The sequence below is a fragment of the Dermacentor variabilis genome, chromosome 6 (genome assembly GCF_050947875.1).
Source record: "Dermacentor variabilis isolate Ectoservices chromosome 6, ASM5094787v1, whole genome shotgun sequence".
Lineage (NCBI taxonomy): Eukaryota > Metazoa > Arthropoda > Arachnida > Ixodida > Ixodidae > Dermacentor > Dermacentor variabilis.
Genome location: NC_134573.1, coordinates 129,183,770 through 129,209,866, shown reverse-complemented (window position 1 = coordinate 129,209,866; position 26,097 = coordinate 129,183,770). Strand labels below are relative to the sequence as shown.

Sequence of the window (26,097 nt, the reverse complement as noted above, 5' to 3'; positions counted from 1 at the left end):
CACCTGGGGTTCTTTCACGTGCACCTAAATCTAAGCACACGGGTGTTTTCGCGTTTCGCCCCCATCGAAATGCGGCCGCCGTGGCCGGGATTCGATCCCGTGACCTCGTGCTCAGCAGCCCAACACCATAGCCACTGAGCAACCACGGCGGGTTGTGTTACATTGATGCTTACTAGCCAAGTCGAAGGGTGATGAAATAATTTATCGTGAAAACTCTGGGGCACACCTTTTGTAATCTTTTCAAATTGACCTGTCATTTCTGCAAGCTTGGACTAGCAGGTTGGCGTGGGTTGAAGAGGTGCAAGCCGCACCACTTGCTCGATCTGCAGCTTGTCTTCTCATGACTGCTGCAGTAAAGTCACGCATTTTATAACTGTGCTTAGTAGCTCACACCTGTATGGGTTCATTAAGCATATTTAACATAGCAAATATCTACCATTGTAGAAGTGTTTACTGTAATAACAGAGTATGTGGATGCAATTGACTCTGTTCATAATCATAAGGCTAGCTTTCCCATGAGACAGTTTGCCAAGCTAATAGCAGCATAGTTATTTCTTCACTCAGGAGGTACAAGCTCAGTTTACTTTAGGAGAGGTTGCTGTTGGGCTTTTTGGTACATATTTCTCAAATCAAAAACAGCACACATAACGGGAGAAGAGAGGGAACTAGTGATTTTAGTTTCCTTGTTTTATGAGATGAAAAATTTAGACAGCTCTCATGATAAAACCATGTGCAAAAGTCAAGCCCCAGCACATTAGGAAAAGGGTCTATTGGATGCGGAGGCACTGAGATGACATCTTGTGATGATGTAACACTTTTATTTCAATAATTGTCTATATACCGCTTAATTGCACTTGACATCCTGCTATGCAACAGGATATCTGAAACTGAATTCGTTTGCATTACTTTCGCTGTGTTTGTGAATTAGGTTCTCAAGTGAGAATCTGATGTTCAAATTTTTTAACTTTTCAGTATGAAGAAGTTCCTGAAAAGGATGACTTGATGGGTGTGGAAGATACTACAAAAAGGAATATCCTTTCACGGAAGCTTTATTTCGTGCTTCTCGGATGTCTTTCTTCGATTTTATTTTCTCTCTCTTTCTTTATCTCTTTCTTTCTTACTTTTTGTTTTAAGTATATTTTCTTAGAATGACTAACCAGTATATGCCATTTTCTACGCAGGGTCGATTCTCAGGGGTACCACTGCTGATCCTTGCAGTGGTTCCCTAGAGAGGTGACCTTGCATAGGCTCTGTAGTGAACCGCTCATTAGGAGTGCTGTCCCCATGCAGGACCTATGCAGGGTCGCCTTCTGTGGGAGTCACTGCCAGGGGTGCAAGTCAGATATACAAAAAGCTACTGCAGCTTCCTGAATCCACCCCTCATAAAGAATTGACTCTGAAATGTTGGCTTATTTCGTAATAAATCTGCTTGGTTGGTTATTGTTTAGTTTGTAAATGATAAATGGGGCTTGGTGCAACTTCACACCACTAGTAGCATTGGTTTCATCAGCTGTTGAAGTCCATGCACATCCTTTATGGTTGCTTAGAGTATCTGACTATGTTGACCAAGTGATTCTTCAGCACCTGTGACAGTTGTAAAGCAGTAACATGTGATTAGGAATTCTAGTGGAAGTTTATTTGTTTTAGCTTAATATCAATGCTATAAAAATGGATTCTGTTTTTGCCAAAAGTGAAGTGCGGGAACACATTACTATTTGGGCCTGTTGGCTTGCCTTTTGTGCGATTAATACAGATTACATAGTGCATAACGGACAAGGGCAACAGTAAGAGCACTATGGGTTCACAATTGGTTGCTTTCTTTTGTCCTTGTTCATAACGCGCTACGTAAGCTGTACTGTGTGAACAGCTACCGCTGTTAACGGTGGCACCGTGGTTCTGATTTGTTGTCTCGTTATAATCTTGTTCATTCTCCTTTACTTAAAGACTACGCCTGTTCAGCTCGAAACCCTCACTAAAGAACAAATCCACAGTGTTTACAGTGGGAAGTCGCAACAATGTCCTCACCACAGAATTGGAAAGTCCCATCATTGTGCCCCATGCTGCCCAGAAGAATGAAGTTAGGGTGAGTGCATGTGTCCCTTTTTTCACAGCGCTTTTGCGTTCTTTTTCTTGCAAGAAATAAGAGCTATATTTTCTAGTTTTTACAAGGACAGTGGGGTGCAGCCCACACCGATTTGGAGGTCTATTATGTGCAGGGCTTGAACTTCAGTGTACAACTATATTATATTGTTCTTTTTTTTTGTCTTGGTTTAAGGTAATGCCATGTCACTAACACCCTGGGTATTGCTTTAAAGATAACTCTTTCAAAGCAAAATAGATGCTATGAGAATGAGAACAGAAAAAAAAAGAGATAGAGAGAGCAAGAGAATTGTGCTACCACCACTTAGGGAACTTATTACCGAATGACTGCATGTAAGGAGTAGCTACTTAGAATACATAGAAGGGAAGTATGAATAGCGCAGACAAGTATTTGTACAGATCCTCTGCACACAGCAACATTATACTATTGGCTTTTCTTTCCTTTCCTGATAATCTACTTTCTGACCTTCACACTTTCAGCATGTGCTCTTACCATGTCTTCTTCTCAAAACACTCACTGTTTTATGAGACAGAAGTGTTGGCTACCAGTGATAGAGGTTCAATTCATTTGATTCCAGTACCCCTTTGAAAGTCTGTTCAGAAGTCAGCAGTATGCACTGCTTGACAACGCTTGCCGCGAATACCTCTTTGTCACTGAGTTCTTCATTGTGTCGGGCCCTGCAGCTCAGGAGCTCTTCAATTCGATCATGAACAGGACATTGGCCATGTTTGTGGTGAGTGTGCCACTGTTCTATGTTAACAATTTTTGTCTGAGGTCCCATGTACGGACGATTTATTGATATTGCCAGCAAGTACATGAAAGTGGCCAAGTGCAGTCGTTCTCATTTTGAAAACGTGTGTTGCATTTCACTGATTTATTTCTGAAGTCATAGCCGTCAGCCACTTTCTGAAGTATTCGCTTTTGCAGGTTTCGTGTTGGCCTTGCCTTATATATATTTGCCTCAACAAACATATGAAACATGATCCTTCAATTTTGAATGATTTTTTGTTGGATTCAGTCAATGAAAGGAGAGCCCCTCTGAATGATATTTGTCAAAATCCTCGGAGAGGTTTATACAGAAGCATCTGAACACAGTATAACTGCTGTAGAATCTTCCTGCTGGCACACAAATTCACACTTGATGGATGTGTTTTGTAAGTGCTTAGATGATCTGCACGCTGTCTCGTAACATACCTTTAAGTGTCATTTTTGTTTTGCCTATGTTTTCTAAGCAGTGTAGTTTTAAAATGTACCATAGAAGAAAAAAACTCATATTTTAATAGGCTGTTCACTCATGTGCTTGTAAGCATTGTTTAGTCGAAGGAGAGAAAAAAAAAATGCCGTGAAATTGTTATCTGGTCAGGAGTAGAAAAACATGTCGCTTTAGCATAAGTGCTTTTCTTGCTTGCTTTCAGAAACATGTGGAACTCTACGTGCAAGATTGCTATGATTCCATAGCACTGTTCCTCTGCATTCACATAATACACCGGTTTCAGTTACTGATGCACGAGAGATCTGTACCTGCACTGGACAGGCAAGTGATTTGGCTGAGTTGATTCAGTCATCAAAGGTGTTGTATATAAGTGAGCATTATGGGGTAGCTCTGCAGCAGTTTACACCAGTGTAGCTTTTTTTCCCTTTCGCCTGGCTTTCTGGCCTTTCTCCTTTCATTATGACAGATGCAGTCGAGGCTCGAGATAACTTTTAATTGTTAGCTAATTTCCCAGTCAAAAGCAACTGTGGTGATTCCTATTAATTTTTCTTTTAATTAACAGTTATTAAACGTTCTTCACTCAATCATTAAGACATAACCACCAATGGTGGCTTTTGCCATAAATTACGGGACTATAACATTATCGCACTACATAAAGGACTAATCATCAGGAAAATGGGTGTGAAGCGTTCGCTTAAATAAAAAGGGTTTGCATCTTTAGCTTACTTTTAGAGGCTAGGCATTATGTAACATTTGCATTGCAATAAGCGTCTTGAAGCACATGAAACTCATTTTAAATGTATTTCTTCAGCAGTGACATTTTCAGTGCCCAAAACATAATGCCTTTCTTTGTGCAAGGAGCAACTGCATGAAAGGACATGCGCAACTTTCTTATTTTATTCTTGGTGAAAGTATGCCTCGTACAGGCGTGTGTGAAGCATGCCTTGGTAGCTTAGTGGCTATGGCGTTGTGCTACTTAGCTCGAGGTTGCAGGTTAAATCCCGGCTGCAACGGCCGGATTTCATGGGGGAAAAACACAAAAACTGTGGTATACTTAGATTTAGGTGCACATTACACAACCTCTGGTGGTCAAAATTAACCGTAGTCCTCCACTAATGCGTGCCTCGTAATCTAATTATGGTTATTGCCGGTAAAACCCCAGAATTGATTTTAACTTAGTTTAGGAGTGTGTGAAAACATTTGTGTTTTTGAGGGATTAGAGCATAAAATAAGAATGGAAGTGTTTAGAGACAAAACCTTTACTGGAGTCTTACCATGTGCAGGCTTATCTGGAAAATAGTATATTTTATGAGAAATTTTATCGCTGTAAATTACATTATCGTTTTCAACTAAATCTTTGTTCTCTGACTTTGAACTTCAGGTACTGGGAGTCTTTGCTACAACATCTCTACCCAAGGTTTGAGTACATTCTCAAACTCAACATTCAAAGCATCAGGGACTGTGACCCTCAGAAACTGGGGAGCATTGACATGCGACCGCATTATGTTAGTGTCAACCATTGTTTACATTCCTTTTGTGGGGTACTTGGCAAACAGACTGAAAGATAGCTTTGTCTTCTTAGATTACCAGGAGATATGCTGAGTTCTCCGCTGCCATTGTCAGCATCAACGAGAACTTTCCCAGTGATCGTGTAGCTACACTGCTGGCATCTCTGCAAGGAGAAGTTGAGAACTTCATCCTAAAGATGGCGGCAGAATTTCAAGGAAGAAAAGAGCAACTTATTTTTCTCATCAACAATTACGACATGATGCTGAGTGTGCTGCTGGTGAGCTGACCTTTTTTTGCCCTTGTACAATGCCACTGTGGGATGCCAGTGTTAATTGCTGTTAAATTGCGCACCCTGTGTTTTCCAAACTTACTGAATTGCAACACAGTCCACTTATAACAAAGGACTATAGCAACATACTCTCCTTGCATCATGTATGTACCCAGATAGATGGCATGTGGCACTATGTTGCTACTGTGATCAGATTTCGTGGTTCTGTGAATATACCTAAGTGGATTGCATTTAATTCTGCCTGTCCTGCTGTTTGGAGAGCTTAAACTTGCACTATAAGAAGCAGGAAATGAGGCTTTTCAAACTATATTAGAAAGCCTGTCAAATTTCTCTGTGATTCAGAAGCTTGGAAACCACTGTGCAGCTGCTAGTTCTTAAGGAGGCCCTCAATAACTTTTCTATATAGTCATAGTATGACCTGACTATTAAAGGACAGCATTTTATGAATCTGCTGGCACAAAAATTTTTATAGTGCTTCAAGTATGTAAAAGGAGTCAGAGGTAGTTATGGCACTGGTACGTGGCTTTGTCTTCTTTCATCTCTACTAGTGCACTCGAAGCTACACAGGGGAAATAGTAAGGGGGCAAGACCCAGGCCAAAAGTTGGGCATTTTCGCTTGTTTTCTTTCCGATGCTATTTGTGGTTCAGGCATGCGTGGCACTCTCTTGACGCGAGATGGGTGCTTGGGTGCCTGGAGCTACATTACTTACAGAGACCAATGGGAGCACAGGTTGGGAGAATGTCCCACCGCCGAGAGGACTCATTGTGACATCCCATGATGGCCACAGTGCTTGTGCTATGCACAACTGTGGTGTGTCGACCGGAAGTGTAAAGTTGAAATACATTATTTGTCATCTTGAGATTGTGGACCTGTGTACTTTTCATTTAACTCCAAATTAGCAGTTATAGTATTACTGAGGGTGTTTTTGCGATCACGAAATCTGCCATTACTTGTTGTGCCTGCCTACCAACTTGCAACGTAGCTGCTGATGACATTTCGAAGAAGAGAGCAAGCAATGTTTCACTGTTTTTGACCCAATGTTTTAATTTCTCTGCTGCACACAGTGCAATAATATTCGGCTCACATGTTCACTGGAGCCTCAGCTACAGATGATCAAAGTTTTCTTAGTGTATTCAAAAAGTGTTTCTGGGCTCCTTTAATGTTTCGTACACAGCTACAGCGTATACTTCATTGCAACAAATTTTTGTTGCTCCATTTGAGAGAGGTTACAAAGGTGCAATGGTAGGTCAGAGTTAGAATCCACCCTATGAGTCCGTATCATATGTAACGGGCAACGCTACAAAGACTAGGGAGACATCTCAAATAGTGAGCACAGATGAGAGAAGGATATAGGTATGGTGCGTAATGTAACTTGATGTAAAATAAAGCCTGATACTTTTTTGTCGCAAAATATGGCCTAATGATTACGTGGAAGATGTCGCAGATTTGAACCTATTTACCACCAAACAAGCAGAGACACATTTCTGCAACCAGTGGCTACAGTGCACTGCTTGCATGTGCAACCAAGACATAGCACGTCACATACTGGAAGCACAAAGATGCACACGATTGGTACGTAATATGATGTAACCTTGCATCCGCAATTTGTAGTAGTAATATTTGAAGTACAAGTTATTTTGTAGAAAGCATCACAGATTGAAAACTGCACTGCAAAACATGCAGAGTGAGACTTCTATGAACACGCTAGCAGCTTCCACAGCATTTCCTGCTACGCATGAAATGAGTGTGTGTGTTTTCTACTTTCTGTCATCTGTAAGAGGTATGGGACAGCATTTTCATTTTTGTGCAGGAGCGGACAAAAGAGGACTCCAAGGAGACAGAGAGCTTCAAGGAGCTGCTTCAGGCACGCACACAGGAGTACGTAGAGGAGATCCTGGCTCCCCATTTTGGGGGCATGATCAGCTTCGTCAAGGAGTGTGAGCTGCTCCAGGAGAGGGGCCAGGCCGACCAGATGCAGAAGGAAGAGAGTGAGTCTGCTCAGTGCATGTTCAGGGCAAGCTCAATGCAGATGTGTGCCACAATGGGCTAGGAGTGATGGACAGTAGTTGAACAGGGAATGTCGCTGTAGCGAAGGTTTCAGCAAGGAAACCTGTCCTTGTAAGTGACCTGTCTTCATCAAGTCAGCTTCAGCAAAATTCCTTATTAAACCACTGTTTATCACTTTGTCTCCACCTTCCTCTAAACTTATTTGTTGTTTCAATGTTGTTTTAACACTGGATTAGTTGGTTCAACATGGCTTGTGATGGTAAACAGTACAGAAAGCAAAGACTGAAAGGAGAAACACGCATCGGAAAACACAGACTAACAACTGAAGGCTTTTATTACTGATGGGACAATAAATAGCATCAACAGCCTGTCCCTAAGTTGTTTGTTAGTGCTTTCTGATGCGTGTTTGTTGCATTAGTTTACCGCTATTTGTTTACCGCTAGTTACCATCGCTAGCCTTGCTCAATGCTCAGCACCTTGGCATTACATGTACTATGCTCATGCAATGAAACACGACATGGAAACGTTATGTAGAACACACCATATGTGCAATTACTGGAGAGTACCATGTCATGTCAGTACAAATCTGGTCACAAGAAGGGGCGCAGACTCTAATTCAAGTTTATGATCCAAAATTATGTAGATGTCACACGGACTGCAAACAGTGAAAACAAGAGTATGTGCATTTGTTCGCCCTAAATTGACGCATTTAATTCCGAGTATAGTACATAGGTTAACTGGTGCATTCTGCAGAATGTGATTCTTATTAAACTTTTGCGCGCACAAAGACAGGACGTCGAACGAAGAAGGGACACACAACATGCACAAACTTCAACTGGCCTTTATTCTGACAGCGACAAATATATACGCTTCCGCAATTAGAAAAAAACAGGATGGCAAGAAAACAAACAAACCACGTGCAAAACTGCATAGCCACATGTGCCGGCGAAACCAACCCTTGTCACTGTCATTCCTTTTCATCGTCCAGAAACCTCACTTCCTTATCACTTAATGCTACAGACGAGGCACTAACACAACTCTGATCATGCCGAAGAATTTCTCTGGCCTCAACTATATTCCTGGTTAGTTGAGGCCAGAGAAATTCTTCGGCATGATCAGAGTTGTGTTAGTGCCTCGTCTGTAGCATTAAGTGATAAGGAAGTGAGGCTTCTGGACAGTGAAAAGAAATGACAGTGACAAGGGTTGGTTTCGCCGGCACATGTGGCTATGCAGTTTTGCACGTGGTTTGTTTGTTTTCTTGCCATACTGCTTTTTTTTTCTGATTGTGGAAGCGTATATATATGTCGCTGTCAGAATAAAAGCCAGTTGAAGTTTGTGCATGTTGTGTGTCCCTTCTTCGTTCAACGTCCTGCCTTTGTGTGCACAAAAGTTTAATAAGAACCATGTACAGCCAACTCACCCAAAACGTAACGCTTTTGAGCAGAATGTGAAGCTGAGCGAATTGCCAACAGTTCCTTGCATCTGTGAGTGTGTCTCTTGGTGATTGGTAACATTAAGAAATGCACCTCTCACAACTGAGTGTAGCCTTAAAATGTGAAATTCTGTTATTTCAAACAGCTTGTTTTGGTGCCTAACTGTGTTTCCTTCTCCGTCCCTTCCTGCTCTTTTTCAGAAAAAGTAGCCATGCTTATACGTTCATTCAACTCAGGGTGGAAGAAGGCCATTGATGACATCAACCAGGACATCATGCAGACCTTTACCAACTTCAAGAATGGCACCAACATCTTGCAGGTCTGTGAGCTGTCTCGTTTCCAACACTCTTGCTTGCTGTGCAGTCCTACCAGTCATTGCAATCTGCTGCATTCAGCACAGTCATGGTTTAGGACCCTACTCATTGGTAGCTAAACTCCAGTATGGACGAAATGCAAAAAAAGTTTGTTCTGGCGTTTTGGTTGCATTTACCTCTTGTGAGCCGAATTTTGTCAGTGCATTCAGGTAATGGGCTTGAAGAGTGCGCATAAAAAAAAAACTTCATATCCTCACCTCATTTTATTGTAGTACTTTGTTTCACTTTGGAACAAGTCTCAAGTTTTGAGGAAGCTTGTAATGTAGGTTGTTTTCATACGCAAGTTCAGTTCTCTATCGCTGAATTTTTGCACCTTAAGTTAATAAAAATTGTGAAAACGTGCATAGTTTTTAACAAAGCCCTAACAGCTACCACAATAAAGCTAAATTAAAGCTAACGGGCATAAAAAATTCCTTTTATGTCAAAATTTCTTTACAGGCGTGCCCTTCTTAGGCATCACGATAATGACCACTTGCACTCGTTTATTACTAGTCGCTATTTATGTGCACAAACAGAAACCTTGCTCCTTACTTGTTCACTGGGATGCAAAAGCTTGCCAAGCAACCTGTAGCGAGTTGGAGCCGTGACTGATCGCACTGATTCGAAACAGCCTGGTTTTCTTTATCGAAGTAATTTAGACCACACCCTTCATGTTGCTGTTTAAGTACCTTGAGTGGATGATGGCATTTTTCAAGGAAGAGAACTTGCAAAGCATCAGTTTCTCATCTTTAGCACTACAGGAACATGTTGCATTAGCTCAGAAGGATAGTCGTAAAGAAGCCATTGAGCTACTCTATGCAGGAAAATTAACTCTAGCAGACGTCTGTCTCTCAAATGAGCATTGTAACTGTTGTAGCGGGTGGCAGAGTGACGGAGACGATCCAAGAGCATGTACCGCACTGTTTTATTTCAGCGACAGCGAACTATATATATAGGCTGCTTGCCTATGTCGTAACATAAAAAGAACGAATCATGTTTGACACGTGTGGCACAGCACTTCATATCACTTCTCCCTTTCTTTTAAAACTGCAGTCTTTGCACGGGTCTTCGTTGTCAGGTAGACCTCCATAAGACCGGCGGACTTGGGGGACTGAGAACCTGTTCGGCTGGGAGGGACTTTGGAGGTGTTGTCGAAGGAACAGGCGCAGCGCCAGTTGGTTCTGGAGTGGCCAGGCTGCACCGGCCTTCTGGCATTGACGTGGGCCGATTCTTGTTGTCCGGGCTGGGTTGAAACGAGTCGGGAGCCTCCGCTTTTGGGGTCACAGGTGACACAGGCACGCAACGAAAAATTTGGTCGAAGTGACGTCTGGCTAGGCCATCTGGAGTGTCGACCGTTACAAGGCGTGAACCCTCTATGCTCCTGACGATGCCTGGACGCCAACGCTTCCCTTGGCCAAAGTTGCGCACCCACACCTGGTCGCTGGACTGGAATCTGAGAGGCTGCAAGTAACTTCGAGGTAGAGAAGGGACGCAAGTATCCAAGCGCGAACGAATTTGGTAGTTCAGCAGCATCTCTGAAGGAGACTTGCTGCACGGCAGTGGGGTACGTCGATAGCCTAGGAGCACTCGCGCTATTTTTGTTTCGAGATCGTTCACCATCGAGTGCTTAAGAAGGCCATCCTTTATTGTGCGGACCGCACGCTCTGACAGACCATTAGATTGTGGGTGGTACGGCGCACTACGTAGATGAGTTAGTTATGTTGTTGACAGTCACGAACTGGGAAAACTGCCGACTTGCAAACTGAGGCCCGTTATCTGATACAACTGTTTGCGGCAAGCCAAAACGTGCAAACAATTCTCGAAGCCGCGCGATTGTGACTTCTGTGGTCGCCGATTTGACAGGAACTGCCTCAATCCATTTAGTATGCGAGTCGACGACTATCAACAACATGCGTCCCTCTATCGGTCCGGCATAATCAACGTGAAGCCTTGACCATTTGGTTCCCGTTTCTGGCCAACAGATAGGAACCTGTCGATGGGGCATTGGCTGAGCTTGTACACATGAGATGCACGAACGTGCAAGGCTTTCGATCTCACCATCCAACCCAGGCCACCAGAACAGCGTCCGAGTTCAACGCAGATGCACCCTGGTGTGACCGATGTAGCTCAGCGAGCATGGAGACTCGCGCTTTGCGGGGTATGACGATGCGATGACCCCAGTAGAGCAGGCCTTCTACGCTTGACAGCTCCAGTCTTCTGCAAAAATAAGGTTGAAGGTGATTGTGAAACGGTGACAAGCGTTTAGGCCATCCATTCAGTACAAAGTGCTGCACAACGCTAAGGTTTTCATCTCCGTTCGTCAGCGCCCGTATGGCATCCACTGGCACGAACGAGCTGTCAAGGGTCTCTGAAGACAACACGTATTCTGGTAAGGTGCCCGATTTACAAACGTCTGTTATCGGCACGGGCAAGCGGCTGAGTGCGTCCGCGTTGGCGTTTTCCTTGCCGGCCTTGTACTCTAAGCGGTAGCTATATTAGCTTAGAAACAGAGCCCATCTCTGAATACGTGCCGATGCCATTGGGGGCACAGGTCGATCTTCTCGTAGAAGTCCCACCAGTGGTTGGTGGTCCGTGACCAATACAAACTTGCGGCCCAGCAGGTAGTCTCGAAACTTTGTTACTCCGAATACCAGTGCGAGAGCTTCCTTCTCGAGCTGAGAATAATTCTTTTCGGCGTGTGTTAACATGCGTGAACGGAAGGCAATGGGCTTATCCAATTTTCCAATTCGGTGCGAGATTACGGCACCTAAACCCGAAGGTGACGCATCGCATTCCAAGCGCACTGGTTGGCTGGGATCGAAATACGTCAAAACAGGCGAACTCAGAAGTGTTTGTTTAGCCTTGAGATATGAATTTTCCTGCGCCGTTCCCCAGTGCCATTTATGCTGTTTTTCAAGCAGAAGATACAACGGGGCCAGCATCGTTGACATGTGTGGCAAGAACTGCTGATAATAAGACAACAGACCCAAAAACGAGCGCAGTTCGCTCACATTCGTAGGCCGTGGGGAGTCGCGTATTGCTTCTAGGTTCTTCTCAAGCGGATGCAAGCCGTCTTTGTCAATGCGATGGCCCACGTAGACGATTGAGTCTTTGCAAAAATGGCATTTTTCGGCCTTCAGCTTGATACCATTTTCTTGAAGCCTGCGCAAAACGTCCCGAAGCACTGAGCCATTATCGTCTTGACGTTCCGCTATCAATACATCGTCCAAATACACCTGCACGGCTGGAAGACCGGCCGGGACCGTTTCCATGCGCCGCTGAAGAATTGCGGGAGCCGAGGCAACTCCAAACGGAAGACGGTTATAGCAGAACAACCCCTTGTGAGTGTTTATCACGGCCAACTTTCTCGCCTCCTCATCCTGAGGGAGTTGGTTATATGCATCCTTAAGGTCCAGTGTTGTGAAAAATGATCCCCCACGTAGCGACGCGAAAATGTCTTCAATGTTTGATAAAGGGTACTGCTCAGTTATGCACGCAGCATTGATTTTGGTTTTGAAATCGCCGCAGATGTGAAGGGACCCGTCTTTCTTCAGTACTGGTACGATTGGCGCCGCCCACTCAGAATGTGCTATGGGCGATAATATGCCTTGCTCTACTACACGGTCCAGCTCCGTTTCCACTTTTTCACGAAGAGCATAAGGAATTGACCGCGCCTTGTGGAACTTCGGTTGGGCGCCTTCTCGAATGTGGAACTTCACAGGTAGCCCCTGAATGTTTCCAAGTCCTGGCTCAAAAAGGGCAGGAAACTCGGTCCTGAGGCTGTCGGGATCTGCTGACGTCGATTGAACCGTAGCGAGAAACCCGGACGGCAAAAGCGAGAACGCTTGGATTAAGTCCCTTCCGCACAGGCTGGGACCCAAGCAGCCTGTAACTATCAGTGTGGCAGGTACAATCTTCCCCGCAAAATGGGCTTCAAGGTGCAGTTCACCGACAATGGGTAGCTTGCCCAAGTAACAGCTGAGCGTGTGTTTGCATTTCGATAAGCGTGGCCAACTCAGACGGTGCTTTAGATACACCTCCTGCGGAATGATAGAAAACGGTGATCCCGTGTCAATAATCATGTTCAAGGGCACATCACCCCAGCGGATAACTCTCCGGAACGCCTGGAGCAAAGATTTCTTTTCCCGTGATTCCTGCAATGTGAAAACTGATGAAATATCGCCTTCCTCCATTTCGGATACAGCGCTCTCATAATGAACTGCGTTAGCGACGCCATCGCGCCTACGACCAACCCAGAGCCCCGACTGGGAGTGGCATTTTCTTGCGAAATGACCAGTCTTCCGACATAGAAAACACTGCTCCTTTTTGTGCGGACAGTCGCTTGCTTCGTGATCGTAGTTTCCGCAGCGTGTGCACTCAGTATGGCTTTGCTTATCTTTGGTGAACGTCTGGTGTCGGCGCGATTTACACGCTACAGTGCACACCGCTGCCTCATTATCAGGTCTAGTCATCGCGCTTACTTACAGTACGGCTGTCTCTGCCGCTACGGCAATCGTTTCAGCTTGAGCAAGTGTGAGCTCAGTTTTTTCAAGCAGCGTCTGCTGCACCGCCCGATTTCGGATGCCACAAATAATGCGGTACCGTAACATACGGTCCAAACTGGTGCCGAAGTGACAATTATCCGCAAGCTTGCGTAGCTTAACAACATAGTCACGGACAGATTTGCTTGCAGCCTGATCCCTTGTAAAGAACTTGTAACTTGCGGCAACCTCATTAGTCTTCGGCACATAGTGGTTATTTAGGATGGTAAGTGCGTCCTTGTAACTCAGGCCATTTACTTTCTGGGGGGCGCAGTGTCCAGCAAGAATGCCTACCGTCTTCGTTGACAGTGTCGAAACCAAGAGCGCCCTTTTCTTATCATCTATCTTAATATCATTTGCTTCAAAAAATGCCTCCAGTCGAGTCAAGTAAATATCCCACTTATCTTGATTTTCGTCGAAACTTGGGGTACCGAGGTTCATAGTCAGGGCCATGATTGCCGATGCTCCGTAGACTCGATTACTTTCAGTACCCAGCAGGACTCCCAACGCTACCGAGACGTCACTGTTCGTGGCGGGGGTTCCGCGGGGTGGTCACCCTCGTCGCCACTGTTGTAGCGGGTGGCAGAGTGATGGAGACGATCCAAGAGCACGTACCGCACTGTTTTATTTCAGTGACAGCGAAATATATATATAGGCTGCTTGCCTATGACGTAACATAAAAAGAACGAATCATGTTTGACACGTGTGGCACAGCACTTCATATCAGTAACAGACTAGCCTGAGTGATCCTACACTCTGAAAAACAGTTTACACGCTTTAGGGTGTATCCTTATCCCACAGCAACAATCGTCATCTCTGCTGCCTGCATTTCCTTTCTCGAAAACTGTCCACGCGGTACTTCAATGTCAAGAATACTATGTCACACCGATAGCGTGCATGCAATTCGTAACCTTATAGTACCAGGCACGCAGCGTTGAAGAAAGGAAAGGAATGCAAGGTGGATGACGATTACTGTTGTCGGCCAAACATTTTTTGAGTGTAATGTGATCACAGTGACAGCACTGTGCAGTAGTTGGCTTCATTGTTATCGCAGTGAACTTCAGTTAGGTTTCCCTGCTGGAAAACAGTGTTTACACATGCATTCTTTTTGTTCCTTACTAGCTGTAATACACCCTAGAAAGCTAGTGCTTGTTCTTGGCTATGATGAGGCTTGATTTATTCATTCTCACATCTCAGATCTACACCTGGACTAGTGTTGTAGGTGGCTCCAGATTGATTCCAGCCGCCTCAGTTGTTTAACGTGCATTAAGTCTTGGCAGATAGGTGTTTTACTGTACCGCTGCCATTAGGATGTGGCCACTTCTACCTGGGATCCAATACTGAACTTTGCACTCAGCATGCTAGTGCTGAGGGTTAATTGGTTGGCTACATGCATTTGTACTATTAGCGGGATGCTACATCAGTTTTGTTCTTGCAACTGAGTTTTTCTAGTGAGCAGCATCATTTAGTGTGGATAAAAGATTGCATGTGGTGTGTATTGCTAAGTATCTGCACGGTGCAAAGCATGTGAATGGAAGCTTACGACTCGCATAAGCGTATGTAGTTTACAGTTAGCATGGTTTTTACAAGCTGACTGGTATTTTCAATATTTTGATATCTAAATTTACATAACTGGAAGCAAAGCATTTATTTGTATATGTCTGGCTTTCTGGCAAGGCTAAAAACACTCTTCAGCCAATGTGCCATGCTTTCCTGCCTACGGAATGGCCTTGTTTCCCAGCTGAGATTTTTGCATATCTATTTGGCACCGGGGTTATCAATGATCAGAAACAATGTCAATATCTTGTTGACAAATAGCATAAAAGCCACAATACACAAAAGAAGGGTATATGCCTCTTTTGTATATTCAGAGAAAAGACAGGGAATGCGGGAGATGGAAATTAAAGACGATGAGCAAAACGTGAACAAGGTGAATGCAGGAGCCAGCGTTTCGACAAGTGGCCTTGAAGAAGACAAGTCCACTTGTCGAAACGTTGGCTCCTGCATTCACCTTGTTCACGTTTTGCTCATTGTCTTTTGTATATTGTGGCTTTTGCGCTATCCTTCGACAAGATGCTCTACCAATTTGCCCAAGCTTATGCACTACCACTTTTATAATGGTTCTATGCAAGGTGCTTATGGTGGCCAAGGACTCTGAGTGTAAAGCAGTGGTAGCTGAACATGTATATAAATGTTGTCTGTGCTCGGCTATTGTAGTGTAAGTGTCCGTGTGTGGCTCAAAGTTTTTTCTGGTTTGTTTGTTTGTTTGTAATACAGGCAGCCCTGATGCAGCTAATTCAGTACTACCACCGGTTCCAGAAGGTGCTAAGCCAGGCTCCCTTCAAGCAGCTCACGGTTCGCTCTGAACTCCTAAACATCCACCACCTCATGGTGGAGGTGAAAAAATACAAGCCAAACTTCTGAGCCACACGGGACAAGGCTGGAAGTGTACATAGTTTAGCTCGCAGTCTGCAGTAGATAGTGAGTTCCTTTCTATTATACATATACTTTTTTTTTTCCATCTGCAAGAAATTGAAGAAGCTGAAGAAGCTGACCATTCCACAGATGCTAGCCTAAGACTCATTGTCATAATGAAGCATTAAATTATTGTTAACAAAGTGGCCTGTGTAAATGGTTGATAACAGGACATTGTGTGGTAGTCCCTTTAAATTGTAGTTGCACTTCTGCACCTGACCTTAAAAATTCAAAAGGAAAGCTGACCCTATTCCTACCGTATACTTACACCTCAGGATGAAGGTGGTCACATTCCATGTCGACCAAGCCGGACAAATTAGGTCAGTTCTAGAGTGCTGCGACCCGGTCTCGTGAAAAAGCTCCATTGCAGAGTGAAAAAAGTAAGGCAAACAAAGCAAAGTCGACTGCTGGTTGAATAGGCACATGTTCATATTTTAAGAAAACGAGCATGAAGTAAACACCAGGACAAAAAAAGATGACTGCACAGATCATCTCTCTCGTCTTCGTTTTCACTGTATACTTGTTTTCTCGAGCATAGATGTTTAAGTCCATCTAGGGTAAGCCTAAAATGATTGCTGTCATAGTGCATGTGAATGTAGACATGGTGATACTCAGCCAACACTAATTTGTGTGCCTATGCAGCACCAAATTGTGAAGTGGATAGGTGAGCTCTACTCATCCATCAAACTGGCAATCAAGACCATCAGCAAAGTTATGACATTCGCATCAGGCAATGCCTTATGTGAAAGTTGCCACGATGCAAAATCGTCAGCGAATGCACACTTGCGAGTCATTTTCTGACAGTGACTTCTCTACTTTTGCTCCAAATCTTCGTATTTCAGATCAGAGATTGTTGGCAGTGAGTGAAAATGAACATTGCAAATTATTGGAACCTCTCAGGGGGCTCAGTCATTTTTGTCTTCCAAAAAATAAAGAAAGAAATTATTTCCCTATCAATATCTTTAGAAGCATGTGGCAACATAACTTGGTAAATGTTATATAACTTTTCAGCTTTGAGTCCAAGGTACCCACCAAGATTGCTTAATGGCTATGGTCTTGGGCTGCTAAGCATGAGGTCGCAGGATTGAATCCCAGCCACAGTGGCCACATTTTGATGGGGATGAAATGCGAAAATGTCTGTGTACTTAGATTTAGGTGCACATTAAAGAACACCTCACATGGTCCAAATTATTCCGGAGTCCCCCCTACAGTGTGCCTCACAATCAGAATGCAGTTTTGGTACATAAAACCCCACAATTTAATTTTTAACTTTTCTTTAAATTTCAAACGTGCAGACTGCTAGCCTCAACCATACAAAAATATATTAAGGACATAAACTGAGTCATCTGACTTTGAGTATAGTGTACCCAGGAGACGTTAGCATTTTTAAAACCTGTATGGTAAGAATTGTTACTCGGAAAATTGTACAGAAACCATTGACTACGATTGTCAATTAAGCAAATAGCCTGAAAGAACGAACAAAAGAGCGAATGACAGAGTGAGAGAAAAAGAGAGAGAGCCAGCTTTAGAGAGTGAGCAAATGAATGTTATCCATTCAGAATCCAACCACCAACCTGCCACTAAATTTACTGAAAGAGCCAAAGAAAGCTGTTCGCTTCAAAAACAAAAACAAAAGGGAATATACCACATGACTACATTGTTGTCACCACAAGCAGCCCAACCTCAGTCTTTTATACTGCATTTTTTTTTAACGTTTGTCACACATGATTGCCAATTTTATGGCAAAAGTAAAATCAGTGTCCAAAGAGATCTTCGAAGTGTTTTAGATGTGGCGATTTGCTTTCAACCTTTTCTAGTGCAGTGATATCTGCAGCAAGCTCAAAATGCTCTTCAAGGAATATACATCACACAAAAAATGAAATCCAAAACTAGACTGAGAAACCTGTCTGCTAGCAACACTATTACAGAATTTATATAAATTTCGTGCTTCAGATCATTGGTTTTTGTTAAATTTTGTAAAGGTCTACTTGCAGCAGGATGCCATGCCATATCATTGGAGCCTGTCACCCAATGTGTTTACGACAGCATGGAAATATTTGATTAACCTGTGCCTATTCTTCACACAATCATGATTGAAATTTATAGGCTTGAAGCACCATGAGCTGCCTCTGATATAATGAATTCATGGTAGATGGCTTCAATGTATTGTAAAAAAAATAACTTTAGAAATATTTTTGTTCTTATTCAGGCACACTAAATTATATAAGTTTGCTAGATCAAAATAAGACCAGGAAGGGTCATGCTTATGGTCCTTTTGTGTAACTCTGGTATGCGCAATCATAGGCATGGTACCTGACAGCTAAAGGGGATATGCATTCCCACGAGTTCAGCCCTTGTCTGCGAGCCTTTTCGTGGCACTGGAAAAAACAGTCTTTCGAGCTGTGGCAGCCACACACAGCAACAGGAGCATTGTGCATCTACTTCCCACAGGTTATTGCACAACTAGCAGCTCCTTGCCACAGTCCAGCCCTGAACATGGCGGTGCCCATCAAGCTTTCTGTGAAGAGGTGTATACTAGCCTGTCAAAAGCACAGGCTTGGCACTCATTTTTCTCAATTGCTGAAGTGTCTCAACATTGCCTGCAAAAGCCAGTGACCAGTGTTCTGGGAAAGCTGAAGGCCAACATCCAATCAAATCATGATGAATGTTTGCAGCATATTCTTGCATGAATTAAGTGATTTGTCATGAAGATTGAATATTACATATGTAAACTGCCGTTTTCTTGGTACAGGAAAGGCTATATGTAGGCACTATACATACAGGAACACTATATGTGAATACTATACTACAGGAAAGGCAGTATGTGTCTACTATAAGTAGACTTCCATTAATTTGACTCCAGTTAATTTGATTGTTCGGATAACTTGATCCCAACTGATCGTCCCTGCTGGCGCCTGTGCATTTCTATGGGCCCATACTTTCGTTATTTCATTCCTAAAGTTGGCCTTCGCCAAATAATTCGAACTTGGAACAGTCAGCAGTCACGCACCTGACCCCTACAATGGCCCCAAAAGCGGCTCTTTACTGGTAGCATTTGTCTTGGGAAAGCTTAGGGGTCTGAATGAGTTGAACACACATCATCTTCCAACGCAAATGCCTATTTTCGGCCTGCCCTGGGAATATTTTCGAGCAAAAACGGTAGCGCATAATGTCTGATTATGGTATTTACTCGGTTCTAGCACGCCTCGTTTCTTTTTTTTTTTCCTCGAAGCTAATTGATCCAACAACTGCTTTCGTGTCGTTTGTATGCTTTGCCGCATATCATTACTGTATTGCAGCGAAGCTGACTTGAGGAAACCAGCCGCCACTGTTCAACACATATTTAACCCTTGCCCATTTTATTGCTAAAAAATCGGGTGCGCGTTAAATTTTTACTTTGTTTAGGAGCTTTAATGTTATCTCTGCATTAGCTTTTTTTATTTTGGACGCATTTAAAGTATGCGCGCAATTCATTTGGGGGCGTGTTACAATCGAGCAAATACTACCAAATGAATCGGCAGTGTTGTGCGTCTTGTTTAATTCGAACTGCCGTATAATTCGATCCATTTTGTCGGTCCTTCCAGGGTCGTCTTAATTGATTCGGCTCTTGCATCTTGTTCATAGTCGAGGGCATGTTGAGATAGCTAAGCCACCTCTACACCTTGTACGATGAGCAAAACGAGAACAACGTGAAAGCAGGAGCCAATGTTTCAACATGTGGACTTATCTTCTTCAAGGCGCCTTGAAGAAGACAAGACCACTTGTTGAAACGTTGGCTTCTGCTTTCACCTTGTTCTCATTTTGCTCATCGTCTTGAATTTCCATCTCCCACCTTCCCTGTGTTTTCCATGGATCACACCTTGTAGCCATTTTGTCTTTTGTTCACCAACACACAGGAGGTGCAAAACGTAAGCTTTCTGCGAGTAATGGCTTCAATTGCTACAGCATGTATATAGATTGACAAGAGCCCGTAATCTGAGGCCTCCATAATGTGGGTTGCTATGGATCAATAGGCAATCGTCTGCACCAACAACCCCAATAGCAATGTTTGTAGGAAAAAAAATAAAGCACTTCAGCTAGGATGAAACCTAAACCTTCATTTTTAAAACTGATGGACCAGCCAGCCACTGCACCAGGATGTTGACAAAGTGTGAATGTTAAAAGCAGCATTGCCTCATTGAGGCAGTGGTTGTGCTGTGTGCTATCATCAATGACCAGCAACGAGGTTTGAAACACAAGCTGAGAAAGGGAGGGAAAATCAAAAGGTTGTGTGGTTCTCCAAAACATACTGCTTGTACACCGCTAGGAATGTCCTATGTAACTGATGCTACCCTAAACAGTCCCAAGTCATACATTGCATAATAACATACTATTATCACATTAACAAGGCAAGTACTGAAACCAAAGCCAAGTCATACTGACTAACAACACTTTTTTGGCTGGCATCCTCTTTTGACATGCCAGCTATTACTATCACTGCTTTGCACTTTGAGAAATACCACTTTTTTAATGCATTAGCATTCTTTGGGTACTTCTTGCACTTTCCAGGGACTATAATCTGTTTGTCTGCCTTTCCCAACCTACCTCTACATCTCTCTACCTCCCTACCTCTACCTACCTAGCTAGCGGAGCTGCTATCACACGAGCCCACTACTCTATTATGCCCCACAGGCATCCCTAAAGAGGTAGAATAGAACATGCTTAAGAATTTCCTGCATGGTGACGTGTCACGTGTTTTTAGAACGTTTATGGTTTCCTGTCGGTCTTGCCTCGTCCACTGTCAATGTGCGACCCGTGCAGCACCACTGGCAGCACTCTTCATCATGCTAGAGCTGTCATAAATTTTGTAGCTGAAAGGGTGCTGTTCTGTCCAGCAGTAGTTGCCTTAAGTGCTGCATGGTACCAAGATGTTGCACCCGCATATAGTTTGAATGTCGTTTGAGGAGTCCAACCGCACTAGCACAGAAGCTTGATACTGTAGCCATTTGGTCATGGATGCTTTTTCCCCGCAGTGGCATGCCCCATAAGCATATCGTAGTTTTGGGATGTAAAACCCTGGAAATTATTTAAAATATTAGGACTTCATCATACATGAAATTGCGAACCAATCCCGGAAATAGTGCAGTCTAAAAACGTGTGCCATTCCCGAAGATAGTGCAGTCAACAAATTTCAATCCGATGCCCCTCCTACTCCCTTCACATGAGGGGTGACACGATAGAGTGCCGTGCACAGTGACTCTGTCCCTGTCTCACCCTCAACTTGCTCAGGAAGACCATCTTTCATCAACTTCAACTGGAGGTTGAATCACTTTCCAACTTTTACATATGGTCACTTGACCACCCACCACACCATTTCTGGTCAATGTTATGTCACCATAGACTTTGCAATTTCCTTCCTACAGCTATTGCTATAACAAGAAGGCACCACGCAACACTTTTTTCTTGCCCATGCACATTACACTGCTTGGCCTGGCCATGCTTCATGCATGCACTCTATTCTATGCTCACTACCACTGGCACTCCTCTTAGCCAATGGGAACTCCACAAGCTGAGGTAGGAGACGAGGCATTTCCGCTAGCATTATTTCAGCTAGTTGTTGTTTCAACAAAATTGCCAGCGTCATTAGTGAACAAAGCACTTACAGGCGGAATCATGGAGCTAAATGGTGAGTCATACTTCAGGAAATCAATTGGCAAGAAAGATGCAAACAAACTACTTATGACTGGATGGGCGCTAACTTCCAACTGAGTTTGTCCGTAGTTCATCTCACATTCATGCTCTGTTTTTGCAGCAAGTATGTTCACCATGATCATGCAACTGTGGGCTGTGCTTAAGCCTATAACACCCTAACAGTTTTGCATCAAGGAAGGCTAGAACAACTTGTTCACCTTTATTTCTGGCCATGAAGGGTACACTTGCAAAAAAAAAAAAATTGAAAAAAGAACTTCATTAGTATAGTAATCAATTAGCAATTTGTTTGTCAAACTATTCACAAATAAAAACTTGCTCATGTGCACCAAAAACAATGTAACAGGCTATGTGTTAGGTTTCTTTTGCTAAATCAGAATCTTGAGGAATCGGACGCGGCATAGCGCATGCGACACATTGGGCATGGGCATCACAAGGTTAATAAATATGGCGCCCATCCTGTCATATTTGTGCTTTGCCCGCATCTTGATTTCTTCAAGTACGCTTATCGGCAATTTACAAAAGCTCTCTATACGAAATGTAGAGGCGAACAAAATGTTCACGCTTGGTTTTCTGCAGACAGACTGTGCCAGACAAAAGATTACACAAAGCCTTTTATTAAAGTAACAAGAGATGACTTGAGTGACTCAGACATGGTACAAAGCATAAAGCATACTGAGCTGGCTGTTAGTAAAACAACAGCATCTCTCCAATGCAACACAGAAAAGAAAAAAAAAAGGAAAGAAAACTCTTTCCTCTGTCATATGCTGTGTGCATAGCTTATCATGTTAAAAATTGCAGCTTTGTTCTTGCATTCCCGGGTTTAAAAAAAAAAAAAAATTCTAAGGCTCTTGTTACGGGGAGAACAAAGAATAAACTAGAAAGTACTTCATCCTGAGTGTGAACACTGTAAGCTCAAGAAAGTAAAGCGTCGAACCTTGTAAGCATAAGTTCACAGAAGCGGACATTTGTCTGTTCTGGTTTTGACCAGCTTGTAAGTGGCACTTTGCTAGCACTGCTGACTCATATTGTCATTAACATTTTAGGGTTCTGTAACGATAACTTGTTTAAATAACTTGTAACACTCACTGCTTTATTATAATAGTTATATATAGTGCAGTATGTAGGTTGCCACCTAAAAAACTGCTCTTTCAACCCTGACAAGTTACTAAAACAAGGTCTATTGACCTCGCCAAGATAACACTTCATGCAACTCTGAAAAAAAGTTTATGTACACATGCCAATGCAGTACCTATCAGACTCCCCTCTCTTCCATTTACCACAAGGTTGATAAGATCAAATGGAACAGCGTGCTTCGTCAGCAGTGACACTGCATAGCTTGGCTTTCCTAATGGTCCAATTCTATGTTGCAGCCAGCCAGGAATAATGGATTCATCAGATATCTACTCCAGCATCTCAAGAAGAGAGCTTCCCGTCTCCATATAGATTATTATGAATGTTTTTTGTTAACACTTGCAAAAATTTTTAATAAAGCTCGAAAGAGGTTGGGGGGGGGGGGTGCATGGGACTTCAAGACTCATTTTGGGTCATTATAGGTTTGGCCACTCGAAGAGAGCACCCCTATCTCACAGTTATGAGACCTAAGTAGTTATCTGTTAAGCATAATTCTGCAGACCATATTAAATTTAGGCTGCTAATGGGTGCACAAATATTATTTATTCCCTCTAACAATTAATGACACCATTTCTCTGCTATTAACATGACGTAACAGACTACCAGTAACAGTTGATTAGATTGACATCTTGCACAATTACTTCTCAAAACCGACACAAGGTGCCAGCATTTTCAAAATCGGCAACTCTAACACTCGCAGATAAGGTTCGAACACTTCATGGGCCCACCATGAAGTGGGCCAGACATACCATGGACACACTGGTAAGTCTGGCTGTGGAAAGTACTTGCTGCGCACTAACACCATTGCGCAGCCTTGTATTAGGACAAGTAGTCTGCTTGGCCAGGCAGAAAAGGAGCTTGCATTATTGCAGACTCCGATGCAGTGTTTTTTAAGCTGTTGACATCCATGCATAAGTTGTAATAAATTCTAACAAAGCTGCCATCCAGGAAACTTTAATGTGTTTCTTCTATTCCATGCTGTCCTTTGGTTCAGTGGCCTTTACTTTGGCTAAGCATGTAGTTCTGGCAATAAATTCAGTTTTCTCATGCTTGCTAGCATTAACCGAAAATTGATTTTTAACTGTGTTTCAGTCTACTTATAATGTTGAAAGCAGCCAAGACGTGGGATTGTTTTACATAACTGCATGCTGTTATATCCAGGCTGATTTTGCAAGCCTTCATTATAATGTACTAAACTATATCAGTACAATTAATAATCAGCAAGCAAAAGATACACACTCACAGAAAATGTGCCTTACACTGATAATTTCATAATCAGTACGGGCTGATAGTGGCATTCCAATTATGCTCACAGATCACCTGCACCACATGTCTTGACAATCGTGCAAGTGCGCTACATTGTGTAAAGAGACAGGTCAATGAACCATGTTGTGCTCTAATGCAATAGCATTCCTCCTCTGCCCACCAACTCATCCCTACATGCCTCACTCAGCTTCAATGCAGATCATAGTACAGTAGTAAAGCGAATGAAAGACAATTTTGGTACTGATGGCAGCACACAGTATTGAAAGAAAGGCAGCTTTTTTGCTGACAGAGTGCGTTCAATCGGAAAGATTGTACGTGTATAGACATGGCCTTTTTTTTTTCCTTCACTTAGACCCGCTTGTTAATACAAAACAGTGACTTGATCATTGCAACTGGCTTTAAGGTATACATATTATGCCTCGTTAAAAATGCTGCGATTCTCTGAATCAAGATCGGTTAATTGATGGGATTTAATGTCCCATAGCAACATGCAGGAGCTGCAAGAGATGCCACAGTGAAGGGCTACAGATTAATTTGAACCACCTGTGGCTCTTTTGATATGCACCCATGACGAGTAGTTTTCATTCCACCCATGTTGGAATGCAGCCCCCCAAGATGGGTGTTCTTGCATTCTACTAAAGCTGGAATGTGCCCCCCAAAGCGGGGTATTGTACCTGCAAACTCGTGCTTAGCAGCAGAGTGCTACAGCCACTGAATAACCGCACTGAATCTCTTTAGAAATTGTGTTTAACACAAATAAAAAGTGCTCTAAGCAAACATACAAGTGAAATTTTGTTTGACATTTAATGCAAGAGAAAGAGTGATGAACTTTGGTGTCAGAGAAGAAAGGTTAACTATTTTTGAGCACTTTGATTATATTCAGAGATGGTTGCATTTTCACGAAAAGTGGTCCAGATATGGGGCATTCCTGTCACAGTTCCGGTAACATTCTTGTTCCGGTACTCCCAGTTCCACTTATGAACTAAAAGCTTTACCAATACAGCAGCCAACACATTGTAGTATCATCACTAATGCCATTGTTGTCTGATTTCTTTGCCAGTGAAAGCATTTGATTTGGGAAGAATATGTATACCATAAGTATGACAAGGTCCTACTGTATATAATGAGTACCAGTACTGCTTGAACACAATAGCTATGTGCGTGCCACTAAAACTACTGCACTGCTAGTTTCAGGTGCAACTTGAAGCAAAGCACATGTTCTGGTTTAACATTGTGCACCCAAATTAGTTGTATGTGGCATAGCTATGCATCAAGAAGTAGTGATGTTTCAAGTGTCACCTGTGGGTGAGTCAGTAAGCAAATTTTCATGCAGAATGCAAATAGAGCACTATTCCTGCTTGCCATCATACCACTGAATAGCGGGCAAAAGCATAACAGCATAATGTCTAGGCATTGTCCATTATGGCTACATCATTCTTGATTCCTTATTCTGGTACCTTCCTGATCAGCAGCACCACAGGACACAAGAAAAAAAATATCGGTTTCCTTTCACTGTTCTAACACCTTTTCTTTTTGTGTTACCATTAAACAGAAAATGCCACTTCCGACTGGGCTTGCCACTGTTTTTTGCTCTTCAAAAGAATGATAGCTCCAATAGTTCAGCAAAGCATTGTGCAAGTGTTTCATGCAGCTTCTTAGAGACTTTCAGCAAGTGCGACAATCAAATCTTTTCTTTATCTCCAAATTTATTAGCATCACTGTCATCCCTGTACTGTCTCTCGCACAGTTAGTGAAACCCTAAGCCTTTTTCAGGACTAAAGAAAAGAGGGAAGTGGGAAAGGTTGCTGCGGTGTCATCAGCATCATTTCTTTTGCACCAACGAAATGCTGGCAGCAGAAGCCTTCGCTGCAGTGAGCAGACACAATGTCCTAGCTTGGTCTACAGGAGACAACATTGGATTCACCGCTCCGGTTCTCGACTTCCACTTCGTCGGACTCTAGGAGCCCAGGAACACGGTAGCCCATGTTCATGAGCATCACTTCCAGTGGGTCAGCGTTCATGCGACGCTGATTCGCTACAGCGGCGTCTTCGGAGTCCACCACTTCCCTATCTTCTTTCTTTCCATC

At 43.1% G+C, this 26,097-nt stretch overlaps 2 protein-coding genes across 6 annotated transcripts in view; one reads left to right on the top strand and one right to left on the bottom strand.

Annotated features, from left to right (window-relative positions):
• Vps52 (vacuolar protein sorting 52) overlaps positions 1-23,080 on the top strand; it is a 25,742-nt gene extending 2,662 nt beyond the window's left edge. Inside the window, exons 10-19 of one of the 3 annotated variants that reach the window (XR_012829054.1) lie at positions 973-1,030; positions 1,950-2,083; positions 2,679-2,834; positions 3,517-3,635; positions 4,696-4,819; positions 4,897-5,100; positions 6,924-7,101; positions 8,754-8,872; positions 15,725-15,928; positions 22,984-23,080. Coding sequence is in view for 1 of the 3 variants with exons in the window: in XM_075695778.1 (XP_075551893.1) it covers positions 973-1,030; positions 1,950-2,083; positions 2,679-2,834; positions 3,517-3,635; positions 4,696-4,819; positions 4,897-5,100; positions 6,924-7,101; positions 8,754-8,872; positions 15,725-15,871 (1,239 nt within the window). In the remaining 2 variants the exon portion in view is untranslated. Of the gene's footprint in view, positions 1-972; positions 1,031-1,949; positions 2,084-2,678; positions 2,835-3,516; positions 3,636-4,695; positions 4,820-4,896; positions 5,101-6,923; positions 7,102-8,753; positions 8,873-15,724; positions 16,069-18,373; positions 22,739-22,983 lie in introns of those variants that run through there. The other 2 variants (XR_012829053.1, XM_075695778.1) reach the window with 2 other exon arrangements.
• adp (WD and tetratricopeptide repeats 1) overlaps positions 22,207-26,097 on the bottom strand; it is a 32,697-nt gene continuing 28,806 nt past the window's right edge. For all 3 annotated transcript variants that reach the window (XM_075695775.1, XM_075695777.1, XM_075695776.1), the window contains exon 15: positions 22,207-26,097. In XM_075695775.1, coding sequence (XP_075551890.1) covers positions 25,900-26,097 — 198 coding nt within the window. In that variant the 3' untranslated portion in view covers positions 22,207-25,899.